Raw genomic sequence first — 16,543 nt, forward strand, 5'->3', positions numbered from 1 at the left:
AAATTTGTTTCTTGAGCTTAAAGGATCAAAAGACTGAACAAAAGCACTTTGTCAGCTGATCAAACATAAGCTTAATTTATGAATAATGTCTTTCTAATGCATACAATGAAATTATTTTACAGTGCGGATCATTGATTAATGTTACTCTGGAATGCTTAATCCTTCACATTGGTTACTTGTTTGTTTTTACTAATTAGCTGTAATTAAGCAGTCTTTCAGGTAACAGAATATATATATATATTTCCCTAGTGGATTAAGTATTAAATGCTTCTTTCTTATTTTCTGTGACGTTTATTGTTGTTTAAAGCTTTTGAAACTTTATGCATTCTGCTAATCTGTGAAACTTGCAAATTTACACGTTCCTGCAGCAGTTCCCTAACTGCACGCTTATTTCCATGTATGTTTGGCATATCTCACACTGTGATACGTTGCATGTGCTTGCTCCCTTTGTCTGGGGCTGCTGTCTGTATTGTTTTGTGCTTCCAGATAGCGGTGGGTGTGCTCGCAAACGTGCTGCAATGTCTGTCACATTAACAGCTGTGAAGAGAGTTCAGAGTTCTCCAAACCTTTTGGCCTCAGGTATAACTGCTAACCAGTGAAATAACTACTCTTGAATGGCTTTTCTATAGTGTTACACATTCCTGCAATATTACTGTGCAAGGAGGAGAAGGTAACCATATTTTCTATTCCACTGACAAGTCTGTTACTTCCACAGTTCTCTTTAAAAAGTAGACTTAATTTCTCTTTGCCCTATGCTTAGTAGCCGTTAATGAAAAAAAAAAAAAAACAAAACTAGGGAGACTGAGAAAAAATCAGTTATTTATAAATTTATTTTTACTTTGATATGTATTTTGGGTCTCAAAATAACACAGCATGAAAAGTAGGTTTTGTTTATAAACAACTTTGTTTATTGCAACTTGCTTGAAAACTGTTCTCAGAGGAAAAGAATCCAAATGTTGTTGGAAAAATGATTGTCAGAAACCAGATTAACTTTTTAAAAAATCATTTATCAAGCATCCTAAAAATGTTTAAACCAGTAAAAACATGCAGAATATTCAGTAGACAGGTAGAACTGTTTCTTAGCAATACTCATATCTGGTTTTACAAAATTAAATCCTAATGTGTATCGGCTCCCTGTGAATTAAGTAGTTGTAGGTATAAATCAGTAAAAAACCTTGAGTGGTGTAGACTAATTTACACCAGTCTGAATGTGCAGTGTTCACACCAAACAAGTATAATACAGAAACCTGAATGAAGAATGAGCCAGAAAGTAATTGCAAGATAAAGTCTTTGTTCTTTCATCTTTCAAATAGAGGACTAATCCCCAGAAATAAGAACTTTAGAATTTATCAACCAAATTAAAAATTTAGTTGCTACTCTTTGTAAGGATAGTAGAAGGGTTATTTGGATTACTATATGTATGTAAATTTAAGAAAGCATCAGGTTCTTATTTCTTTGCAACTCTTCTAACAAATTTTTATCATTTAAGCATGTAATATAAGCCTCTTAATGTCTTGCTTTGTTGCACTTAAAATTAGTAATAAGAAATATTCTCAGTGCTATAATTATTGTACATTAAAAAATTTTAAATTTGTTTAGAAATGTCATAATTTTAGTTTATTTTGGAGAAATGACACTAATATATCTACAAATAATACAAAGCCCCACCAGAATTTCAAATCTGTTCTGTGCTGGCAGCATGTATATATCAGTTTCTGTGTTTTGCTTTGAAGTGATGAAGAAAGCATCACACATTCTGGTGTGAAGGGGGAGAGAAAATCCTGACAGAATCTGTAGGCATCTTTCTTGGTTTTGAATAAAACGTTTCCAGCTCATCTTAAAGGGATGATATTTCTTTTGATGTCTAGGTTTTAGATGGTACTATATCACAGTATTTACTGGGGAGAAAAAAAAAAAAAACACAGCAAATGTTTGTTTATTATTGGCTGTCTGTAATATCAGTGATTAAATAACAGTAACTCTAAGCACACTATAACTTCTGTAGAATTTGTGTAATAAACATTGCACAGTTACCTGTGGTCTAATATTCTAAGGTGTGCTTAGGTAACAGGAGGGAATTAGGTAACGGAACAAAAAGACTCCTAAGTATTTTTAAAGTTGTGTCATAATGGTTTTATTTCCAACACAAATTAATACTGGATGTTTCTTTTTCAGGGTCTGATTCTCAGTCTCCAGATTCAGGTAAGTAAAACTGTTATTTATGCATCAGTGTAATATCGTGTAAGTGGATTAGTTATATCAGTCTTCAATTTATTCGATTTCATTATTCCATGCATCCACATTCTTTTAGGAAAGCACCACTGAAATTGTAATAATAATAGCAAGTGGTTAAGACCTCAAATTCAGGTCTCGTTTGAAAGCAGTATTTCCTATAACACAGCATATATTGTCAGAAGATGAATTGTGTGGGAGAATACAGACTGCTAATTTGCCACCGTTAGCTTCAGTGGCACTTGCTATTTCATTTTTAGTTCCTTTCTCAGGATTGCAAGTTCTGCCCACCCAACTTAGTGGCGTGCTCACATAATGTGTAACTTTTCCCAGCCCTTTAAGATATTTTGTCTTTAAATCTGTAACTTGTTGAGGCAGGATAGTATCTCCCTCTATGGTTGGACAATGCCTTGAGGGCTTTTCAGCTCTGAGGATAGAGGCAAAACATGGTCAGTTGGAAAATTGAGGTTTTATTCAGATTTGGAAAGAACATGCGTTATTGAAACAACTAATGGTGTGTTGTGGTAAAATCTGGTGAAACTGCCAGGACCAACTAACTTTATGTGAGCTGGAATGTTTTTCAAAATCTGATGCATCTGTGAAGTTCCTGAAGAACCAAATCTGTGAAAGCACTTCAGCCTGCTTTATAACGGGCTGCAGCACCAGCATCTCAAAAGTACTCCCAAGGTTAAAACCCATAGTGTGTATGCATGTCGTGGGGAGATATCAAACTGCTACCAGCAGTATTGTCAATGGTTGAGTTTTATAAATTTTAAAGATATATATTTGGTAAAGTGACATCTTTAGCCCTGTTCTTCCACTTCCATGGTGGTAACATCAGCAATGTCAGTTGTGTTTGTTTTATAGCTGGGTTGCTATGATGATAGCAATATAGAGATCTACTAATAACCCCAAAAAAATGGTTTGATTCTTTTTTCATCACAAAAGCTTGGAGATCTTACAATGATGGAAGTAGAGAAACACTGAATGGAGATGCTAGCAGTTCATCTCTTACAGCAAAAGGTTTTAGGAGCGTGCGGCCAAATCTACAGGATAAAAAATCACCAACTCAGGTAAAACTAAACACACCAAGTTTCATGCTTTGACATTTGTGTGGGGGTTATTCTTGTGGGTTAGATGGGATACGGAACATTGTCCTGGTGTCTTCCAGATAGTGTTATCACCTGTTCATATGGGTCATTATTTTACTGCATAGATAAATTATACTCCACACAGGATGCATGCCTTCAGGTTAATTACCAGAAATTGCTTTCAGTGAACAAGACAGTTAGCTAAATAAAAGTAGGTCATACACAAATAAAAGCTTTCTAGGAATGTTCCCAGACTTCAAAGAGTATTTATTAATATTTTACACTTGGAGAAATGCATCAGTCATGAAAATAATATCTGAGGGCTAAGGTTTATTAATGAGGGCTAAGGTTTATTAATTATAAGGTATACAATGTTTCTGCCTGTTTTGCAGAACAATATAATTAGATCACACTAAAAAAAAAAAGCCACTTAACTTGAAAAATTATTCATCTGTCCAAAAAAGATTAACATACCAACGCAATACTGTCTCTGCTACTGTTTTAATTCAAGGCTTTAAGAGGCTCTGTGTGTTTTATATATGTGTTTTAGCTTGTTATCTAAGATAATTAAATGCATTTTGGGAATTACTTACATATCTGAACAATTTCACAATAATTCTTATTCAGTGTAATAATTGATTTTTTTTAAAAGAAAATGGACTATTGTGGGCTCCCTTCTGATCCCAGTTTACTCTAAGCAAATGGAACATCTGCTTTCTAAAGACGAGCTGTACAACCCTGCACAGCAGAAGGTGGTGGGAACCTGACCAACTCAATTGTCCATTGAATTGAGCAGTGTTGGGATGAAGCCCCTTAAGTTGCTAGTTCCTTTATTTAAAGATAAAAGTCAAAATGAGTTATATCTCCTGCTAACATTTACTTTCTTTCTGTTTCTTCTTCAATGTTATTTTGCTGTGTGTGGATGCTTTTGGCAAATAAGGCACCTCTGCCACCCCCTAGAAAAGAAAGTTTGCAGAAAGCAAGAGTAACTAATCACAAGAACGAAATTAATCTCCAGGCAGTAACAACCAGTCCAGCTAAACACCTTCCCACAGATACTGCCTATTACACTAACGAGAAGTCTGTCCAGAAGACAATGTCTTCTCAAATATCTAACACAAGTGTGTCCTATGCACAAAAAATCATTAAACCACTGACCTCAACCTCCAGTGCAGGCACAAGTGCAGTAGCTGGTATTAGTACTACTCTCCATGAAGGCCAAAGGCAGCAGTCTCAAAAACGTAGGGTATCTACCCTGAAATTAACCCAGACACATGACTCAGCGAGTAGCATTCGTTGTAATACCCAGCAACAGCTCAAGCCCATTGAAGTGCCCGTATTTCCACAAAGGCCTGTCTCACCTGCCTGTAACCCTGTGCCTGAGATACACACAGCATCTCTTTCCGTTCAGATAGCTCCCATCCCTGACAATAAAGCAGAGCCTGAAATCCAAGAACATCCACCTAGTATTTCTCCAGACACTTCAAAGATGGCTTCAAAGGATTTGGGACAAAAGTCTACAGTTCTTCCTTCTTCACAGGCTGCAGAATGCCATGTGGTATATTTAATTTTTCCATCTTTTATTTTAGATCATTCATGAATCACTTAATAACCGTCTGTTTAGTTATAACTTACATTATCAAAGTTAGACCTTGTGTTTCCTGGGTAAAACTACCTGTGACATGGATCAAAACAGAAGTGAACAAAACACAGTTTTAAAAAAAAAAAAAAAAAAAAAAAAAACAACAACAAAAAAAAAACCAACCACAAAACAAACCAACTTAACCCGGCTGACCTGGAAGGTAGACTTCTTTGTTCCTCTGTGAGCATTCTATGGAATGTAAATACACAATAGGAAATTAGTGAATTGTAGGTGATTCATCTGCTTAAGTGGCTCTTCCTAGAGGGGGTTGCATAAAAGCATTATGCTGTCATAGGTGCTGGAAGAATCAAGTATGGATAGAAAAGGGTTGGGTTGGGTGTGTTTCTACAGATGCAGCTCTGCCAGCTTCCTAAGGCCACCAAAAAGTGTATTTTGTCACTTGGTGCTTTCTGCAAGGCTAGTCACTTCTGTCTCCTATGTGTCCTGTGCAATAACTTTTTAAAGAAAATGGGTTGACAAAATCTTTTGTCAACCATCCAGAAGCATCACAAAGCACTGAACTTTTAAGGCCCTCTGTTTCCCCTATACCCTATGCCTACTGAGATGAAAAGTCTTTGTTAACTATACTGGTTTCATGTAGAAGAAATGGGAGTATCAAGCACAGAGTATAGGACCACAAGAGTCTGAGTGTGGTTTATTTCCATTCAGAAAGTTACTGAGTCAAATAAAGTAAGCCTGGGAGTAATAAAGCAGCAGCAAATATGTACTAGGCAAAAAGAGAGCTCTGAATAAACTGTCATTTCTATTCTGCTTTGACTAGTCACATTAAGGTTTTTCTATTTTAAAAGTTAATTATTCTAGTAGGTCTACCAATATACCATCTTATCTGAGTTTGAAAGCCCTTTGGATGGAGGTAGGGATTGATACAGGTCTAGGCATATCTGCCTCAAAGCTTTGTCTGAGTGAGGATCTCATCATCGCATATTTGTGTTCATTCAGCTCTGCTGAATTCAGTGGGACTACTCTGAAGTAAATAGGCACAATCTTGCAAACCTAAAGTCTCTTGACAGTCCTATTGTCAATAACACATCTGCTCTCTCAGACTGTGGTTCTTTCAGAGCATCACATTCAACCAGGTCTTTACTCTGGAAGCCACAGGTATCTGCAGTAGCTACAGAATAGTTTTACTGTTGTAATATGTCAGTTCCCTGCTCCAACTTCCAAGTAAAAATTTTGATCAGAAAACAAAGCTCTCTGAAATTATATGGCAACAATTTGCAATGCTCCTTTTGAATGCATTCCATTAGCAAATGGGAGCACGGAAGAATTAATCACATTTGTCGTTCTCAAGATTAGAGACAAAACTATGATTTTTTTTTTTTTTTTTTTTTAGGCTATATAAAATTTAAAACATTTTAAGAAAAACAAGTCAATTTACCCCTAAAAAGAACCAGTTTGCTACTTAGTGATTTTTTCAAGTAGGACGAGTCAGTTCAAGCAAGAGCCACAGTAAAGAAATTGGATCATAAACAGTAACAAAGGCTGAGTAAGGCTTGCAATCCTTTTAAATATGGGCATCAAGGTCAGACAGTAGAACAGGTGTAAATGTGGCCAATACAACGTATGCATCTGTGTTTTCTTTTCACTTAGTAGTTGTTCAGCCTGTTAGCAATATGATGCATTATATATGTATGCTCAGATAAATCAAAGTGTCTCTCAAACAGAAAGTAGTTTTAAGACAGCTAACAACACTTAGAGGAAATAGCTTTTTTATGATCCAGAATAATACTGAAACTTTAATCTGAATCACTAAAAAGAATTTATCGTCTAGCTACCTTTTTTTTTTTTTTTAGAATTTTAAAAGTCAAAACACAATTTGCAATTTCTTTTTATTTTAGAGACTGTTTTAGTTTCAGTATGAGCTCACAGAAGTCAGAAAAGTAAGTGTGACTTGTTTGGCAATTCTACACTTACTTTACTGCCTTGTCCTTGATTTCAGTGTGTGGGAAGAATGATCTGCAATTTGGCAACTGGGTTTCTTTGAATAAAATGATAAAATTTTCAGTTGATCACAGGGATCAATACAAAGGAATGTAGCCAGCTTTTCAAACTACATCCCTTTATTGATCTATTGCTTGCAAACTTCAGGTGACATCCTTCTTGATGTTCAACTTTGAAATAAATTCTAAACATTAGCATGAAGAGGTGTATCTGGCATCACCATTGAGTTATGGAGCCAGTGGGTTTTGCTAGCTCTGTGTTCAAATACATACCTAAGACAAATCAGCATGTGAGGTGGTGTAAAATTTTGCATCAGGTGAGGTCCCAAAGCCAAGATGCCATGGACTACAGTTAGAAATAAAGGCTAGAGCTATATGTCTAAGAAGATTTGTTTTCTGACTCAGATCTCTGGTTGAAATCTTGAACTGTTCTAACTAATGCCAAAAATTATGATCTCCTTTAGAGCTAAAGCTCATGGTATTTGCAAAGTTCACAATTTCTCTCACATAGACCAATTAACTTTCAGTATACTTTGCATAATACTACTTTCATTTTAAAAATTGTTTTAGATTTGCAAGCTCTACAGGACTTTTTACACCAGTTAAAATACTTTGTATATGCAGACCATAGGTTCTTGTGTTAAGCTATATGTGCTCTCAGACTGTAGATTAGGCCCACCAGCAATGTTCAGAGCTGCCACAGAAACTCTCAAAAACTGAACGCATTTAGAAAGGCGCTGTAAAAACAAACAATTCTCCCTCTACGTCTGGGTTTGTAGAGGAGAATGATATAATATTGGCTAATTGTCACTTCTTAAGAGGTGGTGAATGAGAAATACTGTACATGTGTGATTATCCATGCGTGTAGGGAACATGTACAACTATATTATGTCACAAAGCATGGAAGAATACAGCCAAGAGAGAGCTTGTATGGTCCAACTTCATGCACAACAATTTTGCAGTATTTTTTAATGTATCTCGTTATGTTTGTGTGCCTATTTGCACTTCATTTCAGAACATATCTGCTGAAACCTTAGAAGCAAGGAGAAGTATGGTATGGCTCACCAAATGACATTCTGTAAACACTCCTACTCAGACAAAGGTTAAACTCCTTAAAAGTATTCAGGTTACTCAATATTAAGGGTTTTTTTTATATTATTACAGTCTTGAGAGATGCTGTTGCTCTGAACCATACTGCAGATGGGGGTGAAATAACCTAATCTATTTCAACAGATGAAATAGTATTTGTTAGTATGAGACCAATGGAGGTAAATTCTGTTGTCCAAGCTTCTTACAAGAAAAAGTTCTAAACTGATGAAGAATTTTGAGCTGCATCTTCTTAAATAAACACCTGGTATTTTTTGTGTTCCTTTTGTTCCTGGGTTCATAGGTGTCCTCTTGTTATAGATACTGCTCTCTAAAACTAAGGATGTAAAACAGATTGTCCTGTTTGTTTGAATTCCACAGATGAGTGAACACTTGGCTTAGTCCTAGTGTCCTGGAGGAATAAAAGCCACTCTACTAGATGTTCGTGAAAGTTATTTCATTTGCCAGCCTTATAGCTGTAGACACATGAATCAAGGAAAGTAAGCCTGGAATTAAAAAAATTGTTTCTGAATCAGTTTATCTAATACATTATTGTTTCTTGGGTATTGACAATACATTGAGTGATGTAGAAGGTAGACAAGACAGGTTTCAACATTTTGGGGACAGATGGCAAGCAAAGAAAATTGAGCACATAATTTTCATTTTAAGTTTTGTATCGCTAGCATGCATTTGTGCAAGGGCTGAACTCCAATTCCTTATGCTGAGCTCGGAATAAGAGCACTGGGTAGTAAAAATGGGCATAGGACTATAACTTGCAGTATCAGTTTGGAGATTTTGACATTAGCTTTTAACAATTAAAAATAGAGGTATTTTTACCCATTTGTGCAAGCGTATGGATGTAATTTGATTGTTGACTACTAAACTCTGCTATGTATTAACAAAATGAGTTTGTTCACTCTGAATCTCCTTTTCTGTGTCTTGACTGTTGAAGCAAGGCCAGCACTTTGGTGTCATCAGTAATCTCACACCACTTCCCACAGATCTTGCATTAAAATGATAGATGACTGGTTTTGAAGCCCATACTGGAGTCACATGTCTACTTCATGTGAATTGAGTAGCATCCATACTCTTCAGGCCTGACTTTCTACTCTTTGATGGAAGGTGAACATTTCTAAGGACCAGCAGAAAGCTGCACTTGAGACCTTCAATGCACTTCAAGACTGTGATGACATTTATCTCTCTCAAGTGTTGCTCCACAACCCAAGATAATTATCTAGTCTAACTAGTTTTCATCATTCTAATTGATTACGTACTTGTTTGGCATTTAATCCACCTGACTTCCTCTAGCGTTTCTTGTACTATAACAATAACAAATCTAATTTGAATCACACTGATTGGAACTGGTATTGAAAGTTTTCTGGAATGCATTCAGCCTTGTCCTTCTCATATTTTTCCCAGTGATGAAAAATATGGATTAGTAGTAGCCAAATGTATCTGTTTAGAGTTTACCAACTCTCCATGTTTTTAAATGGTATAATCAGTTTTTTAAGATAATGCTGGTTTAAATCACTATTTCAGCCACTCTGCCACAGTGATGGTTGTACTTATGACAGAATTCTAGAACCAGACAGATTATTCAAGTTTTACTCTACAAAGCTGAGAAACTTCATGTTGGGAATTAGTACCTAGAATTGCTGCATTCCTTCTGCCCACACTGTTTATATTCTTTTTAAGAATTTGGCTTGATGAAATCAGCTATTATTTGCCAAACACAATGAATGTAATTCTTTAAGAACTCAATTTCACTAGCTCTCTGGATGCACCCTGAATATTTGTTCTTGTGTTGTCCATCCCTTCTTTTCTCAAGCATGCAAGCAGTCTTCTCATTTTGAAGCCAGAAGGCTTACTAGGTTGCTCAGGTTTCCAAAATTTCCTGTTATTTTAACAATTTAGAGATCAATTTACATATTTTGGCTCAGTCATATGTCACTTTTCTTCTGGGGATGCTGAGAGAATATCTGGTCTCAAGAGCTTCAGTGCTTCATATTGGCTCTGCTTCATAATTGCATTATGATCTCCTGGTTCATGTGTCTTGGATTGTGACATGGATGATGAAATTCATCATGAATGATGGTTCTGTCTTCCCTTTATGTATCTGTGAGGTGAATTTACTGTTTCTTTTATGTGTACATCAATGCACACATCTTAAAACCCTGAAATACTATGCTGTATAACCAGCTGTTTCACATCTGCATATGACTGCTTTTCATGAAATTATTTTAATAGTATTCCATTGTTCCTTTGAAGTTTCCATTGATGAATTAGTTATCTCTAAAAATCATACCATCTTTTACAGTCATACACACAATTACTGATTTTCTGATTAAGAAGTAATCTGTTCAGATTTACTCTATGGAAAGGATTATTTTTTTTTTTTGGTTGCAGATTTGAAACATTGCTGTGAATAAGCCTTGGATTTTAAGCTGTTTGACTGTTTCGTCACTGTTTTAACTGCAGCTTCTGGCCATTTTTGTGTACCCCAGAGATCCAGTAATGCCAAAGAGTTCTTTTTAACCATTTGGAACAAGTGATGGATATCTGTTCACATGCTTAAGATTCTCTTCTGAAATGCTTATTCATGGAGATGGTCCCATTGTCCTCAATAAGGTTATTTGTGTAAATTCTAGTTGATCTCATTAAGAACTATGGAACAGGATCCCCAGTGACCTCTTATAAGTAGCACAATCTGGGTTATGTTCCAAGTCTTCCATAAAGGCTTTAGAAGATATTTTCAGATTTTGGATTAAAATGCCAAAACGGCATTTTAATCTGATGGTTTGAGACATTTTTTGAATTATTAGATTTAAAGGCATCTGCCTATTCTGAGCATAGGAAATAATATTATTGGTATCAATGTGATATTTATGAGTAAATGTTGCTTTAAGTATTACTGCATATGATATCTTACTGTCCTCTATTTTATATAAATTTAAAATCCAAAATGCTCTTTCCCTGCAGCTATTCCAGAGTTCCTCATCCCTATCAAAAGAAACCATTAGTGCTGAAGTCGGCAGTATTTTGACGTACTTCAGGAATTGATTGAAAGCTTGTGGCTAATAGGCAGTACAGGATTTCTGCAGCTGTTTAATGAAGATTGGATGCCAGCATGCTTTTCATGTATCTTTAATTCAAAAAGAAGTTGCAGATGCAAAAAGCCAGTTTCACTACTAGTTTAAACCCAGTGTCCTGTGACTGATTTGAAATAACAGAACATAAAGCTCTTATGTTGTTCAGCAGTTTTCAGAGTCACTCTCGTGATGGTGTTCCCTATACCTTTAAGGAATGATGCAAAGCTCAAACAACTAGTGTGTTTTGTTTCGGTACAGAGTCATCCTTGTCCTGTTCTTGTGCTCCCAATCTTTGTTGTTCCTCAGATTTATACCTAACAATCCTTGTGTCCTCTAATGTTGAAAAGGCTCCTGTGCATACGCTTTATCCAGTAGGCTGACAGGGTGCTTCCAGGGTGCTTGGAAATTCTAAGATCATTGAAATGTTTTGATCAGAGAGGCAGTGGAGAAGATGTACTCAGTCACAAGAGGCAAAAAATGTCCGCAACTTATTGCTTGCAGATCATATGAACATTCAATATTAATGTTTCCATTTAGGTTGCAGTCCTGCCCCTCTGTACATTACAGTTAATTTCAAAATGATACTTGTCCTTTGACAAAAAAGAGAGCAACATTTACAGAGATCAGACTTGCAGATACTTTTTTCCTTTTACAAACAAAATGAATATGACAGTCTCTACCCTCATATTTATATGAAGGATAAAATAGCATGAACCTTCTCAATGCATAACTGAGATCATTAATATATGTAGTATATTATGAATATTCATCCCCAGCACACTATGGTTTCTGGCATTGCTTCCACTAGTACTTGATGCATTTATTTCTTTCATGTTTTCCTACTTTAATATAGAGCGTGGTTGATTTATTTCCTAATCCATGTGAATGTGAACTTCCTTTGGCTGCTGAAGAATTTACACTTTTGTAATTCTCCTACACACAGCAAGAGGCAAAGGGAAAAGTTTTTTATTTCATTTGGTAATCTGTTTCTTTTCTTATTTTTTTTTCCTCAAATCTCAGCTTGGAAACCAGAAAGTAACTGCCCCTGTGATGGAGGTAAATGCTTCACAGACACACAGACAAACAGCAACAGAAGCTTCTCCACTGCCTCTTCCTCCTCCTGTGGTACCAGTTAACAGAGCCTCTTTCTCACCAGACAGTGGCACCCATCTAGTATCATATTCTTTGCCAACGCTTGATGATTTTTTGCCTTCACACTTTTATAAAACCCCAGCCCTTTCACAATTTTCATATAAATGCCCATACCTAGCTTCTGAAAGTATTATCCACAGGAACGAAACAGCCTCTGTAAGCACAGATTCTGCCATGAGTGAGTGCTCCTCCCGCACAGTGAGTGAGTCCTCCACAGCCATTCTAGATGAGCTGCAGACTTGTAGCTATGATACTACTGACTGCTCTGAAACACCTTCCCCAACCTTGAGCCAGATGTCTGCTGTGTCAGATGGCACCACCTTAACCAACACTGCTGCCACTTCTCATGTAATTATGCTTCCTTTTTTCCTCCTCCATTTTGTTCAAACAGGTTGTCAAAGGGGAAAAGCATTCAGACTTGTCTGTTATCCCATTACACAGACAGGTATTCTGTTAGTAGTTTTCTGTGTTCACAGTCTGACAGTATGCTTTGCAACAGTTGGTTTTAAAAAATCATTGGCATAGCAGATTTGGTAATAGGAAAATGATACTAAGTTGTTGCACAGTTGTATGGTTAGCTAAGGTGTATCAAACACTTTGCTTAAAATAAATGAAAATAAATTCAATAAGTATATCTTCTAAATGCATTAAAAGCAAGAAGTCTGTAGATTTTGAAGAGATTTGCTTAAAATACTGTTAGCAATGTACGGGTTTGTGGAGTTTGTAGCCTCTGGGCTACTGCCATTTTTGGTCTATACTGAGGTACAGATTTCAGGAATATAAGTTGCAAATTCACAATAAATGTTGGCAATATTTAACACAATTTTTTCCCCAGCCATGATCACTGACTGCACAAAACTTTTTTTCTCTCCTCTAACTAACCTTTTCCTCTCCTAAGCACAGTTTCTTACAGGAGTGAACTTCATAAATAATCTTGTAGTACCCAAGTGTCCTATTACTTTTCTCTTGGTTAAGGCAAGGAAAAAAAACAGCATGCAATTAGACATTTTATATGTACATTCACTTTTCTTGCCTTAGTACACTCTTATATGGGTAGAAAGAAGGTATGGAATTTGGGTCAAATCCAGATCACTTCTTATTTCTTTTGTGATTATCTCCATGATTAAAATGAGTCAGAACAAAGCCTTCATTTAGATTGAGCGATTTGTTGCTGAATTACAAAACAGAGGTGTTCTAAGACCAAAGTTTTATTGGTCACAACAGTGTTCAAACTTTGTACAAATACTTCAGCATGCTATAATTTTCAAGTCTGAAAAGAATAGTGCATGTATTTTTAAAGTTTCGTGTATATTTTATAAAAAGCATTTTGAGCCCAAACTTGCACATAGTCACCTGGGAAGTCAACAGTCTGTTATCAGTGCTCCGGATGCTGTTAAAAAAAATTATAACAGGCATGTAAAAGCTGTCATTCCTAACTCTTGTAACACAGCTCTGAAACATTTTGATTTTTTTTTTTTTTTGAAGAATCAGTACTGTGAATCTGCATACAGCCCAGTAGTTGTAATCAAAGATGCATAATCAATACAGACTTGTATGTGTAAATAAGGCACAATCACTACATGACCATTAACTACCTGTGAGAAGTATGGAACATTTATATTTTCTTCTAAGCCACTTCTAAAATAATAATCTAACAGTATTTGTTTTCTTTGAGCACCATTTTTGTAAGCTAAAGTCCTTCCTTCTTTCCTTTTTTAAGTAGTCTCCCTGTAGAGGGATATGTTATGGTCAGATATGACGAACACATTCTCTTAGATGTCGCAGGGATGAACATAACAGTTGTTCACCATTAATGGACATAAAGAAAGGATGTATCTCCCACGAAAGGACAAAAATCCCCAAACAGTCCTAAGACCCCCACAGAAGTCAAACTGCTGGCAAGACCCACTTCTGCAGTGTAGAAAATTCTTTGTCTTGATCCTCTATGGAGGAGGGCCGTATGCCTATAAATGTATCCATTAAATGAGAAGTCGGTGGCACACAGAGGGGTGCTGCTTAGTGGATCTACTCCTGTAATAATAATCGTCATTTTCAAAGGAGAATCCTATTTAGGTGAAAATCATTGAGAGAACAACAAAAATAATGGAGGATTATGCCATCCAGCACTGTGGTTGCATAAGATGGAACCACACTTCCAAAGACATTATGTCCACAGTGGGGATGTTTGTTTATTCTTGAGGTCATTAATGAGAGTTTAGGCAAAAAGGTTTTACAGTGGATCTTCTGAGAAGAAGAAACAACATCAGGAAGATCTGAATCAACAAAATTGTAAAATATCACAAGCAATGGAATTAAACTGTCGTTAATTGGCTAGACTTTAGTCACAGATTACAGCTTCTTTGAAAACCTGAATTATGAGAATTGTAATTCCTATTTGGGCTTATGCTTAGAATTGGAATTAAAATCTGAGAACAGCTGGTTTTGGAAACTATTTTTTCTGATTCTATTTCAGTTATGAACATTACCCTTATAAAGTAATTTTCATGGGTTCTTTTTGTTTATGTAGTTTAAAATTGTAGAATCTAATGGAAACTTGGAAATAGAATACACATTAGGTTTTTGCCTTTTCCCAAGTTCTGGGACTGTCTCGAGCTTCAAGAACTGATCCTGAGTATTTTAGCCTAGTTCAGTGTCTTGAGCCCAGGGGTGTGCTGTGGACAATTGTTGCACAGAACTGTTCAGACGTCTGTAATGGCACCTCTTTCCCTTTGCTGCCTGCCTCAGCAGAGAGAAAGTTAGCAGCTCCAGGCCCAAATACATGCTTTCCTCTGCTCTGATTCAGAATTCCAGAGAAATGCTCTTTCTGATGCTTGAGCAAATGATAGGAAGTTTAAACCTGGTACCTAGAAGAAATCTTTACAAGGGTTTGATTACCTAGCAGTAGAAGTAGGTGGTTCTGCTAGCAGTGGAGAACAGGTAAAGTATACTGGACAAAAAATAAATGGAGGAGTCTAGGGAAAATGAACAGCATGAAAGAGATGAGGATTATCTTCCCAGCAAGCTGGAAAATAGGTGTGTTTTGGTGAAATAGTTATTTTCTGTATCATCTTATTTTCCCATAAAGGAAATTACCTAGGAAAATTAAAGATCTGATTCATGAATAGGCATCTTTAAAAAATCACTTTCTTGTAAAATCTTGGAACAAACTCTGTTGCCTGGAACTAAAGCATCATGTTCTTAGATTGAAATGTCAATAGCTCCCAAATGATTCCAAGGGCAGGAAAGGCCCTTGGAACTTGAAACTTCTCAAAACCATCTTTTCTAGCTAATACTCTTACCAGTGCAGAATGCATGAGATAAACAAATGCAATAGCCACCTTCACAGAAACTTTCCTCCAAGAGGAAGTCATTAGGAGCTAAGAAACTAGAGCTGAGCTGATATCTTCTCTAAAACTTTTGGAAGCAAACCCAAAAATGTCAAATATAGGCATGCCACGTGTACATTTATGACTGATGTCCGTCAGGTACTTGTGTGCATCCTGTTTTGTAATATTGTGTACTATGTAGTGTAAAAGTCCTACTGTCTAACACAGCTATCTGGGAAAGTCCATCAGATGAATATCTTAATTTTCTATTACAGAATTTCATAGGAGTAGCTTTCCAGTCTACAAAGACTTTACACTAGTTGTGCTCCTCTCTTCAGAGAAACAAAAGCTACAGTAAATGAGTAAGAAGGTGTAAGGTTCTGGACATAGTTGCACTCTGCCTTTCCGAGAAACAAGCTTTCCCAAATATACAGTATGTGGAAAAAGAGAATGGGTGAACCTCTGAAGTAGGCTGGCCTCATCTAGGAACCTCATCTGAAAACATGGCCTCATACCTCTTGAAATGCTAACTTTGAGCTTGTGTAGCTTTTGTATTCTTACAGCTTCAAGTTCTCTTGGAGGGGAGGATGGTGTGAGAAAAGCCAATTTAGTTTACATTTTGGTTCTTGACTTTATTAAGAGAAGAAACATTTAAACACAAAAGTTTTAATGGAGACATCACCACAACAAACTTTTCAACTTAGTTCTGAAAACAGGCATCCTTATGCTGAAGAATTGCATTCCGCTGAATGCATCTAGTTCACATGATGTCTGCATAGGAGCCAGAATTTTGTTTTGCTTTTTTAGTTGTTGGAGGCCAAGACATTAAAATTTTCAATTTTCAAATCAGTAATCTCCAAAAAACCAAATGCGTACAAGAAGTTACGAATCATTTCATTTTTAAATGTAAAAATAATGTGACTTTTAATATGTTTTTTACTTACGCTTTGCTGCTTCATATAGT

General features: G+C 36.2%; 1 protein-coding gene across 23 annotated transcripts in view; it reads left to right on the top strand.

Annotated features, from left to right (window-relative positions):
* The window catches only part of SORBS2 (sorbin and SH3 domain containing 2), a 166,036-nt gene that overhangs the window by 84,963 nt on the left and 64,530 nt on the right, over window positions 1-16,543 (top strand). For 10 of the 23 annotated variants that reach the window (XM_026847271.1, XM_026847275.1, XM_026847281.1 and 7 more), the window contains 5 exons: window positions 487-579; window positions 2,176-2,202; window positions 3,181-3,305; window positions 4,264-4,881; window positions 12,122-12,601. In XM_026847271.1, coding sequence (XP_026703072.1) covers window positions 487-579; window positions 2,176-2,202; window positions 3,181-3,305; window positions 4,264-4,881; window positions 12,122-12,601 — 1,343 coding nt within the window. The remainder of the gene's footprint in view (window positions 1-486; window positions 580-2,175; window positions 2,203-3,180; window positions 3,306-4,263; window positions 4,882-12,121; window positions 12,602-16,543) is intronic. The other 13 variants (XM_026847287.1, XM_026847297.1, XM_026847289.1 and 10 more) reach the window with 5 other exon arrangements.

This window comes from Athene cunicularia, assembly GCF_003259725.1.
Source record: "Athene cunicularia isolate RWA chromosome 4 unlocalized genomic scaffold, athCun1 chr4_part1, whole genome shotgun sequence".
Taxonomy (NCBI): Eukaryota; Metazoa; Chordata; class Aves; order Strigiformes; family Strigidae; genus Athene; species Athene cunicularia.